At 47.1% G+C, this 21688-nt stretch overlaps 1 protein-coding gene across 1 annotated transcript in view; it reads left to right on the plus strand.

Annotated features, from left to right (window-relative positions):
- The first annotated feature begins 4665 nt into the window (after positions 1 to 4665).
- Positions 4666 to 21688, plus strand: part of LOC139253843 (probable G-protein coupled receptor 139) — a 95916-nt gene continuing 78893 nt past the window's right edge. Inside the window, exon 1 of the mRNA XM_070873596.1 lies at positions 4666 to 4770. Coding sequence (XP_070729697.1) covers positions 4666 to 4770 — 105 coding nt within the window. The remainder of the gene's footprint in view (positions 4771 to 21688) is intronic.

Here is a 21688-nt window from a genome sequence, read left to right on the forward strand (position 1 = left end):
CCTTAAATGCTCTTTATTTCACTTCAATAAATAGATAACTTTCAGTGAGAGAAAACGGATCCACCGGGGACCTTTCGCGTGTGAGGCCAACGTGATATACGCCACACTGCAGCCCATCAAAGGGCGAGAAACCACTGAATATAAAGGATGAGCTCACAAATATCAGGGGCAGTGCAGTCTGGTCAACGTCAAACCCTCCTGTCTTATTCAGCAGAGGCATGAACGGGAGTCAGATGCCACAAAGTTTAATTAAAGACACAAATACAAGTAACACTTCCAAATCTTTTCACTGTAAAATTATTTCACTTTATTTCAAATCATACTGTTGTAAGGGATGGTTTGCAGGGGGTCAGCTTTCCCTTCTGACCTTATATGAGCGGTTCCGAATTGCTCCCACACCCTTGGTTCTAGACCCTGGAATTATGAAGGGACTGTGACAGACTAAGATAGACCATCGGTTTCAAGGTAGGAAGCAGGTATGGCTTTATTGTGTTTAAAAAGAAGTAAAAGGCACACCTTTAATAACACACACAGACCAGTACACACTGAGGGGTACAACACATTGAATAAATTGTCAAATTACAGCCTGTGGGGAAAAGAATACAGCTTAAACTCTAAATGGGGCAAAAAGGAGAATGCAGATACATTTACACAAGTTACCCAGCCTCCCTCCTCCCAATTCCCCTAACTAACGAAGTTATAGCTCTGGGGGGTTCAGGGGCTATGCTCACCAATCCCCTTTTTGACAGTTCCAACTCCAGGGTTCGCCTTCGTTGTCCCTGGGGTTCGCCTTAGTTGTCCACGTTCTGTAGTCTGTACCCCTTGGTAGCGTAGGACCAGCTTGTAGAGTGGAAAAATCTTCGGTTTTGTCGGGTTGGTTCCGGTTGACTGTTGGGTTGGTCGCAATGGCCCGCAACTTTCCAATAGTTGTTTTGACAGCCTGTTTGCTGTTGTGGTGCTGTCCTTCTGGGTTTTAGAGATTCCTTTCGCCCATGTTTCGGGATCCCACTGTTTGAGGCTGGTGTAGAACATATGCAACGAGACTGCTGACTTAATAGTGTCTCTTGAAGCACACCAAACTGCCAGAACAGACTTCAATTATACTAAAAAAGGCTTCTTTATCTTCCATCAAATCTAGCTCAGTTCTTTGTTTCGATTTTTCAGCAAGCTAACTGAAACTTGATTAAGTGGTTTTAATCTGGCGTTAATAGGCTTTTCGAAGTTGGTGAGCTCTCCATTGTGCTAGTCTGGCCTGAGCCAGATATTTCTATGCCTGTTGAAAAGTTGTTGGAATATGTATGTGACATTTGGGTCCTCCGGGTGCAGTAATAAATGTTTCTTCCATCGTTGATTGTTTAAATGCTAATGTTTTCAAGGGGCAAGTTTCGAGGGTATACAGTTCCCAGACAATTTGATTAGTTCCAATGTCCAAACTGGCCCTTTCGATATTGACCCCACCCCTTTTCTTGCAGACCTTTTAATAATCCCAAATTCCAAACTCGATTAAAGTTCGTAGTTTCTTCCATGTGCACTTTAGGATTTCAACCTTTCTGGTAGATAGTTCCAAATTAAATTCCCTTTCCTATGAGTCCACTGGGGTGTGGGGGGGGGGTCTCCATGAATGCACCCCCTTTTATCCCCTGCAGGCCTCGTCTGCCCCTTTAAAATTAATTTGTGTCCCAAAGTTTTCCTTCCATTTTAAAAGTCCAGAAAGGGATTCTTCTCCTCTGCAGTGGAAAGGTACCTGGAATCTTTATGAGATATTGGTAAATTCTACACTGTGTTGAATCTGAAAATGAGCAACGTGGGATTTTATCTTCACCACTGATTTCCTGCATTGTTTCACATTGCAACATTAAGTTGTGAAAATACTGGCAAAACTGAACCCCTGATTATTTCACGTCGGGGTCACATTGCTTTTGGATAATTACAAAATTAATATTTTATTTGCTGTTTAGCAATAACCAGACCCTTGCTCCAAGGTCTGTCTCACTGTTTCCCCGCTGTCAGGCAGAGATACGCCTGCTGCCCTCATTTATTTCATGTGACAGGACACAAAAGTTCAAAATCAACCTGCAGATGGCCACATACAGCATTAAATAGTCAGGATGGCCGAGCGGTCTCAGGTGCTGTGTTCAGTTTGCAGTTTTTCTGGAAGCGTGGGTTCAAATCCCACTTCTTCATTATAGTCATTGAGCAAAACCCATTTGCTTGGCACCACGACCAGCTCCTGAAAAGTAGGATTCAGCAGTTCACCTGCTCGCTTCATATTTCCGTCTGACCGGGTGCTGAAAGTGGAGATGTTTCCGCAGTGCAGCGGTTAACACGTTCGCCTCACACGCGAAAGCTCACCGGGTGGGAAATTTTCTGGAGCTTTCTCCTCATACATGCTCAGGGCCGAGATTGTTCTCCTGTGGAAGGTCATAAGATCATCAACATGTAAGGATTAGGAGCAGGTAAAAATACATCTCCTCACCCCACATCCCCCGTCCCGGATTTTTCCTTTTACCAATTTTCTTATGTCTGTATCCTCTGGTTACCGACACTCCTGCCCATGGAAACAGTTTCCCCATAATTCTGAAAACCTCTATTAAATCCCCCCTTGACTGTGATTACTGGGGTGCAATGTGGGGAAGAGTCAGTTCATCCACTTTGCACCGAAGAATAATCGACCAGTGCATGATCTAAAAACATTATGTTAGAGAAGATTTTTTTCTGTGAAATAACCGGTCCTGTTAATTTTAACAAAAGTTGCACCGGGTTCCTGAAGTCATAAGTGATACGTCCTTACTGTACAGTACAAAAGAACACGAGGCCCATGCTTGAGAGAAGGTCAGTCTGTGGCCTGTCCTTTATTCCTTAGCACTCAAGTGATGGAAGTAGGTGGAGCTTCCCCTTTTATACCTGAAGGTCCAGGTTAGGAGTGTCTCCCACAAGTTCACCACCTAGTGGTCATTGTTCTCACAGTGCACAACTTGTCAGAATTTTCATGGGTTGCACCTTTTAAAAATTCCAAATTCGATTAAAGTTCGTAGTTTCTTCCATGTGCACTTTAGGATTTCAAACTTTCTGGTAGATAGTTCCAAATTAAATTCCCTTTCCTATGAGTCCAAACACCGGGGGCAGGGGGGAGGGGGGTCTCCATGAATGAACCTCCTTTTATCCCCTGCAGGCCTCGTCTACCCCTTTAAAATTCATTTGTGTCCCAAAGTTTTCCTTTGATTTTAAAAGTCCAGAAAGGGATTCTTCTCCTCTGCAGGGGAAATGTACCTGGAATCTTTGCGAGGTATTGGTAAATTCTACATTCCCCGCTGTGATACCATATCACTTATGGTATCATTCTTCGAGCTGAGCAAACTTCCTGACTCCCAAGAGATAATCTTCCCCGTAAATTAGCTAAACTAATACCCAAAATGCATTACACTTATGCAACATCACCATAGATGCACATTTTTCCCTTTACAGGTACAAACTTTTTACATTTATACCCTCCCAGCTTGGAGGGGGTTCAATCACTACAATTGCATTTCAGCACAGTTACATTTCATTTCAGTTACATTATATTCACCAGCATATAGGCAACGTACAACCACATTACAGAAGGGAAAAAAACAGAGATTAAAACTAAACAACATCAATTGGTCTCCTGAGGTTGGTCCATCACCCGGTAATGTCTAGATCCTGCCCTTGAGAAATGCTCTCAGGCTGGCTGACACACAAGACAAACTAAACATTAAAATGTAAAATGGTGCAGTCAGCTACCTTAGACTAAAAATTAGAACTATGTACAGCCGCCACCCGTCTCCGGGTGGCCTGGTTACTCCCTGTCAGGCCCATGCCTTGTGCGGCCTGATAGCCGCCTGGATGCTCGGGTTTCCCCGCAGCCGGTGAGCTGGAGACCCTTGTATCTGGGACAGCTCGATGCTACTGCTCCTGTGAGTCCCTCACCGCTGGAGGCGGCTGGCTGGTGGTCCCTACTCTGAGCGGCCTCTGTACTTCTGACCTTCGGCCTTTCCTGTCGGGCTGCCCTTCTCCTAGGGTAGAATTGCTGAGGTTCAGCTGCCGGTGACCACGGTATTTTAGGCCGTGGTTTACGGAGGGTCCTTCTCAGGGCTTGGGTTAATGGGGGTGCGTCCGAATCCCAAACGATGGGTGAGATAGCCCCTCCAGTACTGCAATTCACCGTCCCTATAGGCACGGTTTCTGAGCCTGTTACATTCCCTGTGGGCCCTCCACCGTCGGGTGCGGCCAACGGAGGGTCCCTGTCCTGGGGACGGTTCACCCCTCCCGGCTGCCCTCTGTGCTTGGCTGACCCTGGGTTGTACAGCTTGCACTGGATGCTGTGGAACCACTTAGTACGGCGGGGCAGCTTCATGGCATAGACCATCGGGCTTGCCTTGTCCACAATGCTGTATGGCCCCATATATAATGCTTCAAAAACCCCGACCCGAGCATAGTTCCTCACCATGACCTGGTCCCCTATCGTGGTGTTTGCTGGGTTCTAGCAGCAATCGGTTACTCTGATGCTGTCTGCCCATGTTACTAGCAGCCTGCCAGTGAATCTGTTTGAGGTGTTCAAACAGGTTCCTGACAAACCGGTCCCAGTTCGCCTCTCTGAGCTGACCTTCTGTGAGCACCGGGGCTGGGACATGGATGGGGGTCCGCATGATCCGGCCAGTCATGAGCTCGTATGGGGAATACCCGGAGCTCTTTGACTGGCGAGCTCGGATCCCCATTCGGACCAATGGTAAGACCTCTACCACTTTTGGGGTGAGTCTCCCGTTTCCTTCCGCAGCCTTTCTTTAATGGTGTAGTTTAAAAGCTCCACAATACCAGATGACTGTAGATTGTGGGCAATGTGCCATTTCCCCTCAATGCCGAGCACCTTAAGGGTTGCCTGCAATAACTGCCCGGTGAAATGGCTCCTCTGGTCCGACTCCACATACTGTGGGAGTCCCCACCGGGAGAACACTTCCCTCACTAGAATCTTAGCTGTCCCTAGTGCGCTGGCTGTTCGGCAGAGGAAGGCTTCAACCCATTTTGAGAACACGTCCACCAGGACTAGGCAGTATTTGTAGCCTCCCTGGGCGGTGGATAGGGGCCTGATGTAGTCAATTTGGATTGACTGCCATGGTCCCTCTACCATCCTGACGTGTCCTAGGGATACCTTCCTTTTCTGGGGGTCAGGGTTGTTCGCAGCACACACCAGGCAGTTCGCACAGAACTCGCGGACGTCCTCCCTGAGTCTCGGCCACCATCCTGCCTGTTCCACCCGTTGCCAGGTGGTCTCAGGCCCGGGGTGTCCCGCTCCTGGACCCTCATGGGCCAGTTTTAGGAATTCCCTCTGGTGCTGCTGTGGCACGACTCATTGTCCCTCTTTAACCAGCAGGCCTTCCTTAACGGTAATGGCTGCTGTGCCGTACGGACCTTCTACTCTCTCTCCTCTAGCTAGCGCGTTCAGGACAGCTTTCAGGACTGGGCCCTGTGCCTGAACTGTTTTTAAGTCCGGGGCCAAAGCTATCCCTGTACTCTCTGCTGCCCTGTTCTTATTCTTTACCGCTGCTATGCGGCCGGTGTCATAGGGGTCCCAGAACGTTCCCGTGCGGGCACCTTCTTTGGCAAGTTTGTCAGCCTGTTGGTTTCCCTCTGCACGGGGTTCAGTTTTTGAATGGGCCTTCACCTTATGCATGTCGACCTTTCCTTCTTCCCCCACCGCTGTCATGATTTTCTCCAGCAGGGGCTTGATTGCCAGGGGTCTTCCGTCAGCGGACATGTATCCGCGACGGGACCAGATAGCCAGGTACTCCGTACATGAATTGCAGGTGAACATACTGTCCGAGCAAATCGTGTACGGGGTAGGGAATTCCTCGGGGTGGGTCACCACGTACATTACGGCGGACAGTTGAGCATGCTGGGCGCGGATGGTGCTGGGGAGCTTGATTGCCAGGGCAAAACCTGCCCTTGGGTCATAGACTCCGCACCCAGTGAGTCGCTTGCCAGCAGATACCGTGCTGGACCCGTCCACGTAGATGTCCCGGCCTGTAGTGTGTAACCCCGCCCGAAGGCCAATGTTCACCTCCCACACCCCTTCTATGGAGCACCTGTGGGCTTTCCCTGGATAGATTAGGTTGGCTGCGAGCCTTGGCTCGCGGGGGCCTTCTAATCTGAGGTCCATCTGGGAGAGGAGCAGGGTCCAGCGAGCAATGCGGGCACTGCTCACCATCCCGTCCTTAATCCTCCCATCTAGGAGCATCTGATTAGGTGTGTGGTGGGTTAGGAGTGTTAGAGGAGACCCTCCCGTGAAGATCAAGGATATTTTCATTGCCCAATGTGTGGGTTGGAGGTGTCTCTCACAGTTGGAGTACCCCTTCTCTACATCTGTGAGGATCCTGGAGGAGTAAACCACCGCTCTCAGCTGGCCGTGCCGCTCTTGAAGCAGCACTGAGCTCAAACTGTCCCCGCTGGCTGCCACCTCCAGGAAAAACTCCTTTCCTACATCTCTCGCTCCTAAGGCTGGCACGGTCTGCAAGTCCTTCTGGAGCTGATTAAATGCTGCCTCGCAACCCTCATCCCAGTCCCACTCTACATCCTTGTGTAGGAGCCTGAGCAGAGGGGCTGCGGTGGCTGCATAATCCTCAATGAAGTCTCTGCAGTACCGGTGAGCCCTAGAAAGGATCTTACCCCTGTCACTGTGTTGGGGGCTGGTAACTCCTGTACAGTCTCCCTTCTAACCTTGTCTATGGCCCTTTCCCCAGCGCGCACAGTCAGCCCCAGGAATTTGACTTCCTTCTGGCCGATCTGTGCCTTATTCGGGTTTACTTTAAACCCTTCTTCTTTCAGCAGCTCCAGCAGCTCAGCCAGCAGTGGGCCATGCTCCTCCCACTGATCGGTGAACAGGAGCAGGTCATCCACATACTGCACCAACTGCTGGGGTCTGCTAAAGCCCTTTAAACAGTTCGCCATGCATTGGTGTAAAATGCTGGGGCTGTTGTGGAAGCCTTGGGGAAGACAGTTCCACGTGTATTGTTGGCCCTTAAAGGTAAAGGCGAACTTGTACTGGTCCTCCCGTTTTAAAGGAATGGACCAGAACCCATTTGAAATATCCAGCACTGTGAAAGTGGTCGCGGATGCTGGAATACTCCCAATGAGATCCGCTATGGCTGCTACAGTGGGTGCACAGGCAGGGATATTCTTATTTAGTACTCGATATTTCACGGTGGCCCTCCATGAGTTGTCCGGTTTCTTAACCGGCCACAGTGGAGAGTTCACATGGGGAGCTATCGGTCTTAACAACCCTTGCTCTATCAGTGATCCCAGCGCCGTTGTCAGGTCTGCCTCTGCCTTCCTGGGGAAGTTATATTGCTTTTGTGATCGGATCATGGGGTCCCCTACTATACTAACTTCCACCCCCGTTACCCTGCCACAGTCATGTTTGTGGGTGGCAAATGCTGCAAGATGTGCCCGTACATATGCCTGGTACTCCACTGGGGTGTGACTGACCAGTAATTCCAAGTCGTAACCCTCCTTTGGCTTCACGGTACACAATGTTACCCTGGCCCCTTTTTCTGGGATCACCGCCACCTCACCTTCCCTGTCAGTCACTATGGCTCCCCACAGACAGTGGTTCCTGAGATCCACTAGGATCTGGTGGCCAATGATAAAATCAGTCCCCAGGATCCCTTTTCCCTTCTGCTCCCATTTCATCAGGACACACTTCCATTTGGTTTTGAGTGTCCCCAACTGAATGGTGAGCGGGATGGAAAACGAACCAGTTTGCTCATTGCCTGTGAACCCCACTAGACTGTACGGGACCCCGTTCGATCGAGGTGAGGTAGCTGGGTTATCTGCATATAGAAGAGTGCTGGAAGCACCAGTATCTAGCAGGTAGGTCCCTTTCACTTTCTCCACCTCCTCGTAACGCACGGTCTCTTCCAGGCCTCGTACTTGAGGGAACACAGGTACACAGGCAGCGCTGGCTCTAGTCATGCATCTGGGTGGGTTGGAGCAGAGGGTTTTACCGAACCGGCTACTGCACCAGTTGTGATAGTTACTGCTCCCTCTCCGTTTATGAGTGTCTGTAGAGCGGCTACGAGTGTCTCATATCAGTCGGGTGTTCCTGCCCCGGCCTTACGGGCTGGGGCTGGAGTGGTCCTTCCCTTAGTCTCTTTCCATGGGTTCCTACAGTCCTTCCTCCAGTGCCCACTTTTCCCACACCCAAAACACTCGCCCCCTTTGTGGGGAGGATAACCACCTTCCTGATGCCACTCTCTGTTGCGTTGGCTGCGTTTAATCTCATGGACCCTCCCTTTAGAGGAGGGTTCCTCTGTCCCTCTATTGTTCTGGTAAGCCAGTGTCAACTGTCTGACCACTGTCTCCTCGGTGGTTTTGGGATCTCTTGGATCGAACCAGACCTGGGCTTTTGCCTTTGTTCCAGGTAAGCTGTTTGCCACCAGGCTGCGGAGCCAGTGAGCCAGCTCGTTCGGGGTCAGGTGGGCCCGGTCAAGAACACCACTACAGGCCCTTTCGTAGACTGGCCACAACCTGTCGGCGAAAGCCTGTGGAGTCTCCCCATAGAGCTGCACTGTCTTCTCCACTCGGGAGAAAGGACTCCCGTCGTTCATACCTGTGGCCTCTAGAACCTCCTCCTTAACCGTAGCGTACGTTTTTCGCCCCTTTCTGCTGTCCGCAGAGAGGGAATGGCACAGCTTGGTGTCGAGCGAGAAGAGCAACAGTTGAGCCTGCTCTGAATCATCGCACCCGTTAATATCCTCTGTGTGTTCCACTTCCAGGAAGTGTACCGAGGGATCCCCCTGTTGAGTGAGCTTAATTAGGTGGCCTATCATAGCCCTCAGTTTTTGGGTGTCGTGGGGAACTACGAAGTTGTTTTCTCGGGGTCCTGCTGCCCCATTAGCATCAGGCGGGCCAAACTTCTGCTGCCGGACCGGGTGCATTGGCCCTGGTATTTCGCAATCCTTGCCTGCTACGCACTCTGGCTGACACCCCTGCTGCCCCGGGCCATTCCTGGGAGCTGCAGGCAGTGACTGAGGGGTTTCTCCTTGCTCAACCAGGTGTTCCTGGGCTAAACCCGGGTTTATCAGGCACACCATGCCTTTAGCCTGGGATAGAGCAAGGTTCAAGGTTTGGATCTGCTGCTGGCAGGGACCAAGGTCTCCTGCCTCAAATTCCCTGGTACTGGCTACCTTATAGGCTACCTGAATGTCTCTCACCCTCTCCCCGTACTCTTTAACTTGCTTGGCGAGGCAGGAATTATTTTCCCGCAACGCCGGTTCGCTATACTTGGCTTCAATAATCTGACACTGTAAAAGGTCCGGTTGGATTTTGTGCCTTTCTTTAGTGAGCTCTCTACTTTCCTTTAACTGTCCCACCTCATTCCACAGCCTTTCCCCGACTGTGGCCCTTGCGCTGAACCTCTCTTCTGCCTGTCTCAATATTCTCTTTAATTTCTCATTCTCCTCATCTAGAAGCCGGATCTGTTGCTGAAGGCAAATTAGCCAAATGGCCTTCTCTGTTGACTTTTTATGGTCCTTTCTCTCGGTCCATTGAGCTGCAGCATCTTCTGGACGCTCAGCATACAATAGATAGAGTACCCACTCCTTTGCCACATTTACCCTCTTAAACATAGATGAGGAAATCTCCTCTTCCATTTTGCTTCGTTTCCTGAAACCAGTCTCTCTCTTATCACGTCCCTTGTACCAGTGTCCCATCTGGGTCGCCATTATGTAAGGGGTGGTTTGCAGTGGGTCAGCTTTCCTTTCTGACCTTATATGAGCGGTTCCGAAACGCTCCCACACCCTTGGTTCTAGACACTGGAATTATGAAGGGACTGTGACAGACTTGGACAGACAATCGGTTTCAAGGTAGGAAGCAGGTATGGCTTTATTGTGTTTAAAAAGAAGTAAAAGGCACACCTTTAATAATACACACAGACCAATACACACTGAAGGGTACAACACATTGAATAAAGTGTCAAATTACAGCCTGTGGGTAAAAGAATACAGCTTAAACTCTAAATGGAGTAAAGAGGAGAATGCAGATACATTTACACAAGTTATCCCAGTCTCCCCCCTCCCAATTCCACTAACTAACTAAGTTATAGCTCTGAGGGTTCAGGGGCTATACTCAACAATCCCTTTAGACAGTTGCCGGTGAATCGTAGTTTCAGGGTTCGCTGCACTTGGCCTTCTAGGCGAGCCGTACCCTGGATGGAGGAGAGGACTTCGGACTGCGTAGTCTTCGGTTGATGTAGGCGTCCGTTGATGTGGTAAGTTGCATTTTGGATGTATGGGGTAAATACCCACTTTCTTTGGTCCGGAATAGTTTTAGTTAGTCCCTTTTGGTAATTTATCCCCCCGTTGGGTCGTTCAGAAGTAGATTGTAGGGTGGTTGTCAATTTGGTTGCTGACAACCTTCCGTTTCGTGGGCCTCGTGCTCGGTCAGTTCTTGATGAGTTCTTGTAGGTTCCTTCACGACTCCATTTCTTCACTCCGGTTGCTTGTGTCTGTGTCTTTGTTCCAGTCTGTGCTCTGCTTCTCTCCTGTCTTCTGCTAGTTTCTGTGTTCTGCTAGTCTGCGTGCTGCTCCTTGCTGGTCTTGCCTTGTAAAACTGGGGGATAGATATATCCCAAAAAAAGGCTCTGTTATCTCCCATCAAATCTCTTGGGCTCTGTTTACACTGTTCTGTCCATTGATTTTCAAATGTCTCCTTTGTCAGCAGTAACTCGATTAGGATCTGAGAATGTGCGACCACTGGTTTTGCATTGTTTTAGGATTGTCCAGTTTCTTGACCATGATTTCCATTGTGCTTGATTGGGTAATTCGATTATCTCTTCGAGGGTGCATAGGTGGGGTCCTTAATGCATGAATTTTGCCCCACCTCCTGTATTTGGTAACTCTTTTTTGCAGTTTGCAGCCAAAATTTTATAGAAACTTAAAATTGATATGCTCCTGATAGAGAATTCAAACAGGCTGCATTTAGACAAGTTGAGAAAACACAGACTCCAATGACTACGTACAGTTCAGCATGTTGCATTAAGTCATCCATCAACTTGACATTTTAGGACCTTGGGTAGCGAGCCAATTAAAAGGTTAAAAGACTATTAATTGAGCCAATAATTTCAAAGAAGGCGAGTTCTTTTCTGTAAATTGATACAGGTATAAGTACAGCCATTTTGACCATGTGGTCCCAGAAGAACAAAGACCAGGCTTAAAGCCAAGAACTTGTTACTGCTGTCTGCCAAAATTAAGAAGTTAAAACTACAATCGGAATTCGTATTTCATTGGAAATTAAGAGATCTAACAATTTTGGCATCACGAACATGATTGCTGATTAAAGAAATTGAATTTTGAACATCGGACTTACATATTGAGGTAAGGAAACCTCTTTTTAAAAGTCCTCGGTCAAAAGTCTAACTTCGCCTCTCCTTCTACGCGATTCCGAAAGCCTCCGGTTTGCGAACCCTCCGGTTGGTAGTCGGCTCGAGGTCCCATAGACGTCCAAACTTCGGCGGTGTGTTAGTTAATTAATCACCGACCTATTGATCGGCTGGAAAGCCTACGACTCGAGACCCCAGTAAAGAAATGATGGCAACAGGAGATAAGAGCAAAGAATTGCCTACAACTGTTAAAGGTAGGCAGGCACCACCTGAGGTTTCGATAGATGAAATCCTCGAACAATTGAAAGAATACATAGAGCAACAATTCAACTTATCTAAAACCTGTAGTAAGATCGCACAAAAGTACGGAACCTCCAAAGGACAATGGTCCTTGGACGAGATTAAAAGCGTCTGGGGAAAAACAACCCGTACGAAAAATAAAGAGCGAACTAGATGGTCCCTAGCAGTTATGGGCCAGATTCGAAAGCGGAACGAAATTATAATGCGTTCCCAACATGATCGAGAACTGACCAGTACAAAGGATCAATTGCAAGCAGTTTGTGCACAGCTGCGACAGAAAAAGCTTGAACTTGAAAAGCTGGAAGTGGAAGTTAAAGATCTTAAAGGTGAAATTAAAGAATGGAAAAAATCATTAGGTCAAGAGACAGTAATAGGAAAAGGAAAATGTATTGATCAATTCCCAGGGTACCCATGTTTGGATAAATTAAAAGCGCAAACCCGAAGACACGGTGGAGGAATAGATACGAATTCTGAATCCTTCGACGATACAGGGTCGGAGGATGAAGAATTAGGGTAGCACTTTGCCCCGTTTAAAAAAAGACGAGTTGTAGTCAAATCAGAAGAGACTGCGGATGAGAGCGGAACCAAAAAAACAAAGAAAAGGGTGTACGAAGAATACTTAGTTCATGATCCGGCAGACCCAGAGAAAATTGATAAATGGTCCAAGGAATTGCCCAATCCAAAGAAAGGGGGAGTACAAACGTGGGACCAATTGGACCACTTAAGAAATATATATCAACTTCATCCCTGTGACGGAGTGCAAATTTTGACCGTAATGGTGCCAAAAACACAGGGAAGAAAATTGCACGACAAGGGAGAAGAAGCTTTGGGGCAGAATGAGCAAGAATTAGACGCAGGATGGGAGGCGATTAAACACTGGCTGCAAGCCTTCAGTCCAGCTAAGACAGACTGGGGAAAAATTGCAGCCTGCCAACAGAAAGGAACAGAGGATGTCCTGGAGTATGACGAGCGGTTTAGATGCACGTGGCTAGAACATTTGGGTATGAATAATACGGATGAGGAAATGGATGAACCCTTTTGGACCCCTGAAAGCAGCTTTCGTGGCAGGTCTAAAGCCAGAACTGTCAAAAATGCTTAAGGTGGTGTTACCAGACTGGGAAGGTAGAGGAACTACCTTTGTAGCATTGGTGGATCGATGTAACCAATTAGATGGGGATATGGGAGCTAAAGTCCGAGCTGTACAGGCTATGGGATGGAAATCCCAGGATTCCGATAAACAGTTAGTAGGATAATTACCTGGAAAATGTCATTATTGTGGGAAAGAAGGTCACTGGGCCAAGACCTGCAGGGCCAAACAGAAAGGTCGTGGCTGGGGAAGAGGACGCAGCCAGGGATACAATTCAGCCAACAAGCCAGGCTTGTCACAAGATAACGACCTCATAGAAGCATTTAAGCGACTGACAATACAACAACAGAAGGAGTTACTTGGGATAGCAAAAAATGATTAAAGCCGACCCTGGCCCCCCTCCTCGCACTAATACAACAAAGGGGAGATGGGCTATATATAACTGTGAGGGTGGGCGATAAGGATGTGGACTGTCTTTTAGACACAGGGGCAGATTTAACATGCTTATCCCAACAATATGGAGACTTTTTGCCGTTGGATGGTAGGGCACGTACAGCCTATGGAGTTGGGGGCCATAAAATGGAAATTAAAAGGACAACACCGGTACTTATCGGGCTGGGTCCACATGAACTAACCATGCCGGTCTGGATAGGCCCAGTAGATCAACGCCTTTTGGGAATGGACGTTCTAATCCAAGTCGATTCATCGTTGCATTTCGAGGATGGTCGGGAGACATGGTCAATTGGAACTTTGAGGAAAGAAGAATTGAAGGAACACCCGATATGGGCTAAAGATAAGAACGATTGTGGCCTACTCCAGATGGAGCCTGCGTCATTTACAAGGACCAAGCCTCCATGCATTAACCAGTATCCCATCAGTCCAACTGCCATCGTGGGAATCTTACCGGTTATTCAGCAATTGGAGAAACAAGGGGTGCTTATTAAAACGCGTAGCTCCTCCAATAGCCCCGTGTGGCCGGTACAGAAATCTAATGAGACTTGGCGTTTGACTGTCGTTTATAGGAAAGCTAACCAGTGTATTGATCAAAAAGCTCCTTTGGTCGCAGATCCCTCCACCATTTTTAATGCCCTCAAACCGGAACATAAATGTTTCTCGGTTATAGATATGGCCAACGGATTTTAGTCGGCGCCTCTGACACCGGAGGTTCAACAGTGGTTTACTTTCACGGTCCAAGGAAAACAGTATACTTGGACCCGGTTACCGCAGGGTTTTCACAACAGCCCTACGGTATTCCACATGGCTTTACAAAGCCATTTGCCAGAATTACCTCCCCTGTCACCCACAGTCATCCAATATGTAGACGATATCCTGCGAGCTTCAAACACGGAAGAACAGCATGAACAAGATTTACGAGCTTTGCTGGATCACCTTCGGCTGAAAGGACATAAAGCCAGCATCAACAAAGCACAAATATCCCAAGAAGAGATTGTATACCTGGGACAAAAGATTTCACAAGGAAAGAGAGAACTTACCCAGGATAGAACTGCAGCCATTCGGGCTGCTAAAAAACCCACCACTATTCAGCAACTAAGGTATTTTTTGGGATTGTGTAACTTTAACAGAAATTGGATTGACTCCTTCACACAGCTTGGTCAGCCACTGAATGATATTTTAAAGGGGAAACGTGCCTCTAAAGAAGCCATCACCCTCACAAAAGAACAGCAAGAGGCCTTCCTGAGTTTGAAAAAGGCTTTGTGTTCGGCACCGGCTCTGGAATCCTCGACAGTGGTAAGCCATTTACCCTGTTTGTCCATGAGAAAGAAGGATAGATGACAGCTATACTGACACAAAAACATGGGGATCAGCAAAGACCTATTGGCTATTATTCGGCAAAACTGGATGCGGTAGCCCTCGGATGGGGAAGTTGCCTAAGGGCCATGGAAGCTACATGTCGAGCGGTAATGACCACTGCGGGTCGAGTCCTCGACCAAAAGCTGATTGTCAAGTGTCCCCACACCGTACACGATTTGCTTTCTATGAATAGAATGTCTCAGGTGACAGCAGCAAGATGGACCCACTGGACAGCAGTTTTGGAAGCTCCTAATCTCCATATCGTCCGAGCCAGCCCGGTTAATCCCGCAACTATGCTCCCGATGTCAGAATCGAGGGAGCAAGAGGGGGGAGAATGTGAAGAGCATTACTGCGTGGAGATTTTAAAAGAAACAGAAACATAGAAACATAGAAAATAGGTGCAGGAGCAGGCCATTCAGCCCTTCTAGCCTGCACCGCCATTCAATGAGTTCATGGCTGAACATGAAACTTCAGTACCCCCTTCCTGCTTTCTCGCCATAACCCTTGATCCCCCGAGTAGTAAGGACTTCATCTAACTCCCTTTTGAATATATTTAGTGAATTGGCCTCAACTACTTTCTGTGGTAGAGAATTCCACAGGTTCACCACTCTCTGGGTGAAGAAGTTTCTCCTCATCTCGGTCCTAAATGGCTTACCCCTTATCCTCAGACTGTGACCCCTGGTTCTGGACTTCCCCAACATTGGGAACATTCTTTCTGCATCTAACCTGTCTAAACCCGTCAGAATTTTAAACGTTTCTATGAGGTCCCCTCTCATTCTTCTGAACTCCAGTGAATACAAGCCCAATTGATCCAATCTTTCTTGATAGGTCAGTCCCGCCATCCCGGGAATCAGTCTGGTGAACCTTCGCTGCACTCCCTCAATAGCAAGAATGTCCTTCCTCAAGTTAGGAGACCAAAACTGTACACAATACTCCAGGTGTGGCCTCACCAAGGCCCTGTACAACTGTAGCAACACCTCCCTGCCCCTGTATTCAAATCCCCTCGCTATGAAGGCCAACATGCCATTTGCTTTCTTAACCGCCTGCTGTACCTGCATGCCAACCTTCAATGACTGATGTACCATGACACCCAGGTCTCGTTGCACCTTCCCTTTTCCTAATCTGTCACCATTCAGATAATAGTCTGTCTCTCTGTTTTTACCACCAAAGTGGATAACCTCACATTTATCCACATTATACTTCATCTGCAATGCATTTGCCCACTCACCTAACCTATCCAAGTCACTCTGCAGCCTAATAGCATCCTCCTCGCAGCTCACACTGCCACCCAACTTAGTATCATCCGCAAATTTGGAGATACTGCATTTAATCCCCTCGTCTAAATCATTAATGTACAATGTAAACAGCTGGGGCCCCAGCACAGAACCTTGCGGCACTCCACTAGTCACTGCCTGCCATTCTGAAAAGTACCCGTTTACTCCTACTCTTTGCTTCCTGTCTGACAACCAGTTCTCAATCCACGTCAGCACACTACCCCCAATCCCATGTGCTTTAACTTTGCACATTAATCTCTTGTGTGGGACCTTGTCGAAAGCCTTCTGAAAGTCCAAATATACCACATCAACTGGTTCTCCTTTGTCCACTTTACTGGAAACATCCTCAAAAAATTCCAGAAGATTTGTCAAGCATGATTTCCCTTTCACAAATCCATGCTGACTTGGACCTATCATGTCACCATTTTCCAGATGCACTGCTATGACATCCTTAATAATTGATTCCATCATTTTACCCACTACTGAGGTCAGGCTGACCGGTCTATAATTCCCTGTTTTCTCTCTCCCTCCTTTTTTAAAAAGTGGGGTTACATTGGCTACCCTCCACTCCATAGGAACTGATCCAGAGTCAATGGAATGTTGGAAAATGACTGTCAATGCATCCGCTATTTCCAAGGCCACCTCCTTAAGTACTCTAGGATGCAGGCCATCAGGCCCTGGGGATTTATCTGCCTTCAATCCCATCAATTTCCCCAACACAATTTCCCGACTAATAAAGATTTCCCTCAGTTCCTCTTCCTTACTAGACCCTCTGACCCCTTTTATATCCGGAAGGTTGTTTGTATCCTCCTTAGTGAATACCGAACCAAAGTACTTGTTCAATTGATCCGCCATTTCTTTGTTCCCCGTTATGACTTCCCCTGATTCTGACTGCAGGGGACCTACGTTTGTCTTCACCAACCTTTTTCTCTTTACATACCTATAGAAACTTTTGCAATCCGCCTTAATGTTCCCTGCAAGCTTCTTCTCGTACTCCATTTTCCCTGTCCTAATCAAACCCTTTGTCCTCCTCTGCTGAGTTCTAAATTTCTCCCAGTCCCCAGGTTCGCTGCTATTTCTGGCCAATTTGTATGCCACTTCCTTGGCTTTAATACTATCCCTGATTTCCCTAGATAGCCACGGTTGAGCCACCTTCCCCTTTTTATTTTTACGCCAGACAGGAATGTACAATTGTTGTACTTCATCCATGCGGTCTCTAAATGTCTGCCATTGCCCATCCACAGTCAACCCCCTAAGTATCATTCGCCAATCTATCCTAGCCAATTCTCGCCTCATACCTTCAAAGTTACCCTTCTTTAAGTTCTGGACCATGGTCTCTGAATTTACTGTTTCATTCTCCATCCTAATGCAGAATTCCACCATATTATGGTCACTCTTCCCCAAGGGGCCTCGCACAATGAGATTGCTAATTAATCCTCTCTCATTACACAACACCCAGTCTAAGATGGCCTCCCCCCTAGTTGGTTCCTCAACATATTGGTCTAGAAAACCATCCCTTATGCACTCCAGGAAATCCTCCTCCACCGTATTGCTTCCAGTTTGGCTAGCCCAATCTATGTGCATATTAAAGTCACCCATTATAACTGCTACACCTTTATTGCATGCACCCCTAATTTCCTGTTTGATGCCCTCCCCAACATCCCTATTACTGTTTGGAGGTCTGTACACAACTCCTACTAACGTTTTTTGCCCTTTGGTGTTCTGCAGCTCTACCCATATAGATTCCACATCATCCAAGCTAATGTCTTTCCTAACTATTGCATTAATCTCCTCTTTAACCAGCAAAGCAGCCTTAGCAGCAGAGGAGCCTCTGCACAACCCAGACCTCATCCTCTTTACAGATGGTTCCTCCTTTGTGGACAATGGTACCAGAAAAGCAGGATGGGCAGTTACAATCTTATATGAGGTAGTGGCAAAAGGATGTTTACCCTCAGGAATGTCAGCACAACAGGCCGAGTTACGGGCCCTGTCAGAGGCATGTCGAATAGCAGAAGGACAGACAGCTAATGTCAACACAGCTTCGCGTTATGCTTTTGGAGTCGCTCACGACTTTGGTATGTTCTGGCGGAAAAGAGGATTCATCACTGCTGCTGGTACACCTATCCGAAATGGAAAAGAAGTCCGAGACTTACTGGAGGCCATACAATTACCTCAGGAAGTGTCCATCCTGAAGTGTAAGGCCCATTCCAAGGAAAATACCACAGAAGCACAGGGAAATGCCCTAGCTGAACAGGCAGCTAAAGATGCCGCCTCACAGGGCGTTCCTCCAGAAGAACCAACACAGATGTGCAGATTGAAAGCACTCAGGACTCTGACACGAGACCTTCAAACAATGCAAGGCGAGTGCTCCCGAGAGGAAAAATGGACATGGATTGAGGCAGGAATTAAGCTATGCGAAGATGGTGTCTGGAGACAAAGAGTTACCGACAAGCCAGTCGCTTCAAGCGCTTATGCCTTTTTTAGCCCAACAGATCCACTCGTGGGGACACTTGGCCTCACAACAGATGACGGCACGGTTCCAGAAAAGCTGGTGGGGTCGGGGATTTAAAAAACATGCCCAGCTGGTAATAGACCACTGTTTGGTCTGCCAGAAAAATAATTCTGGACCCATCACGGTATTGCCCCAACTGAGGCCCCCTGTCCCTGTCAGACCATTCCAGCATCTGCATGTTGATTATATATCTCTTCCTTCATGCCAAGGATACACAGATTCTCCAGATGGGTAGAAGCTGTCCCAACTAAAAGAGCCACAGCCAATCACACTGCAAAGGTCTTGTGTAAGGATTACATTCCCCGCTGGGGAGTCCCGAGTAGCATTGACTCAGATCAGGGAACACACTTCAAAGGTCCTGTCTGCCAAGAAGTCTGCAGGTTACTGAACATTACGTGGGATTTACACTGTCCTTATCATTCACAATTATCAGGACAAGTAGAACGAATGAATCGAACTCTGAATCAACGGCTTGCCAAATATCACCAAGAAGGAACACCATGGCCCCAGGCACTATCAATAGTGCTATGTAGCATTAGTGCAACCCCGAACAGAACTACAGGTCTCAGCCCATTTGAAATTATAACAGGAAGACCCATGTTGCTGCCAGGAACTATCGATTTACGGAAAGCTGATGTTCACTTAATGAGTGACACTTTGTGATCATACTGTCAAAATTTAACCAATGCTATTAGTTCTGTTTCCCAACAGTATCGGCAGCTTGGGGTAATCCACCCGAAGGAGGACACGACATCATCCCGGGAGTCTGGGTGTATGTGAAAAAGTTGCATAAAGAACCTTTGGGTGCCATGTGGGAGGGACATTATCAAGTGTTATTGACCACCCAGGCTGCTGTTAAAGTCCAAGGAAAGAAAGCCTGGATCCACGCTTCACACGTTCAATGAGCACCCGCAACTGAAGCTGAAATCTAACAAGGACAATTACTTTTTGCGAATATGTATAAATTTACTGTATTATTGATTGTAGGTATTTTAGGCATAGGCCTACTTCTTACAAGCCGACCTTCTGCACCAAAGGGAAATAGTAGGGTAGCAAGGGAATTACATGTAAATACCTTTTTATGTATGTCATACATTTATGCCAAACAAGGTAACATTTCTAGTTGTTGGGTGTTTGCGCATATTTGTATTCACTCAAAGGGAGGGATTCCCTTGAGGCCAGTTCCCTGGAATATCTCGGAATTGGCTGAGTGGATAATTAATCAAAATAAAACAGGCAATGCGTTTCAGGATACGGAAAACTGGGCATGTAAATTGAAGTCAGCAGGTTACAATCTGACTACCTTTGAAGGGGGATACCAACCATGATACAATAATTCCAAACGGCCCCCATTTTTTGTTATCACTAATACAACGCGAATAGGAAGACCAGGGGAATCGGTCTGTCTGATTAGAAACATCAAAGGATGCCAAAATATGGGGTATAGTAACTGCTCCCGGAATTATAACATAATCAAGTCACGGAACCGCCCAAACTGGGCTGATGTGGGAATTTGAACATAATGGGCATACTGAATAAAACAGATGGAAAAGCTTGGACAGACCCCGGAGTGCTGCTGACAAAGAAACAGCTAACATTCATTGCATATAATGGCACCTATTGGGTGTGTGGCCACAAGGCCTACCCTTGGCTGCCCAAGAATTGGATGGGATCCTGCTATTTAGCCTACATTGTGCCTTATATGTATCATATAAAGTCACTGTCGGAACATTTACACCGTCCTAAGAGAGCTATCACAGAAACAGAGAGGTTCTTTGCCATTCTGATCCCTGGGTATGGGACCGCCAAACTGGCAAGGGAATCCATTAACATGGCATCCGTTGTAGAACGAGTAGCCAATGATACCTCAGAGGCCCTAGTTAAAATCAATCCAGAAATGGTAGCAATCCGCACAGTAGCCCTACAGAATAGACTGACCCTTGATTACATCCTGGCTGAAAAGGGAGGTACTTGCACTCTACTCGGAACTGAGTGTTGCACATATATCCCAGATAGCTCCAAAGAAATTACCCACTTAGCGGAGCATATCCAAAAGGAGATAGAAAAACTTAAGCAACTCCCATCATTCACTTTGTGGAGTGGAGCCACTGAATGGCTCGGTTCAATAGGAACTTCATTGGTGGAAGGTTTAATTCTATTCATTGTAATTGTTTTACTTTTATATTGTTTGTTTATGTTGATTAAATGTTGTTGCAACCAGGCGGCTGTAGCTGCTGTCCCACAGGTGAGACACCTTGCAGGTCCCAGCAGACCGTCTGTACGTGGCACAGGGGTATGTTATGCTTAAGGGAAGGTTGTTTACTGGTTGAACTAAGATATTGATTTGGATTAAATTGGAATAAGGTTAATTAACCTACTAAAATCAGACTCCCATTGTGGCCACGATGGAACTCGGGGTGGTTTACATTTGTGTGGAAGGTACTAGTCCGGACATGTGGCGAAACACATCAACAAATTTTAGAAAGAAACTCTATTAGCATGTATGAAATTAGTTTGTAGAATGTTTAACCAGAGATACCTGATGTTTTATGATTCAGTTTGTGAAAGAATCAAAGTGGGGGATTGATAGAGAATTCAAACAGGCTGCATTTAGACAAGTGGAGAAAACACAGACTCCAATGACTACGTGCAGTTCAGCATGTTGCATTAAGTCATCCATCAACTTGACATTTTAGGACCTTGGGTAGTGAGCCAATGAAAAGGTTAAAAGACTATTAATTGAGCCAATAAGGTCAAAGAAGGTGAGTTCTTTTCTGTAAATTGATCCAGGTATAAGTACAGCCATTTTGACCATGTGGTCCCAGAAGAACAAATACCTGGCTTAAAGCCAAGAACTTGTTACTGCGGTCTGCCAAAAATAAAGAAGTTAAAACGACAATCGGAGTTCATATTTCATTGGAAATTAAGAGATCTAATACTCCTTCCCATAGATGTTTAGGGGATCTCAAGCTTCTGTAATTTAGGTCCATTTTGAATTCCCTTTCCTATGAGTCCAAACACTGGGGGGGGGTCTCCATGAATGCAGCCCCTTTTATCCCCCGCAGGCTTCGTCTGCCCCTTTAAACACATTTTAAAAGCCCAGAAAGGGATTCTTCTCCTCTGTAGGGGAAAGGTACCTGGAATCTTTGCGAGATATTGGTAAATTCTACAAGTGTGCCGGACTTAACCACTCGACCACCAGGGAACAGCTTCCATACTTGTCGATATATTTAGATATATTTATAGATGAACCTGAATATCAACGGCGAGCTACCGAGACCTCATGGCGCAACGGTAGCACTTTGAGTGAG

Source organism: Pristiophorus japonicus, unplaced genomic scaffold (genome assembly GCF_044704955.1).
Source record: "Pristiophorus japonicus isolate sPriJap1 unplaced genomic scaffold, sPriJap1.hap1 HAP1_SCAFFOLD_52, whole genome shotgun sequence".
NCBI lineage: Eukaryota > Metazoa > Chordata > Chondrichthyes > Pristiophoridae > Pristiophorus > Pristiophorus japonicus.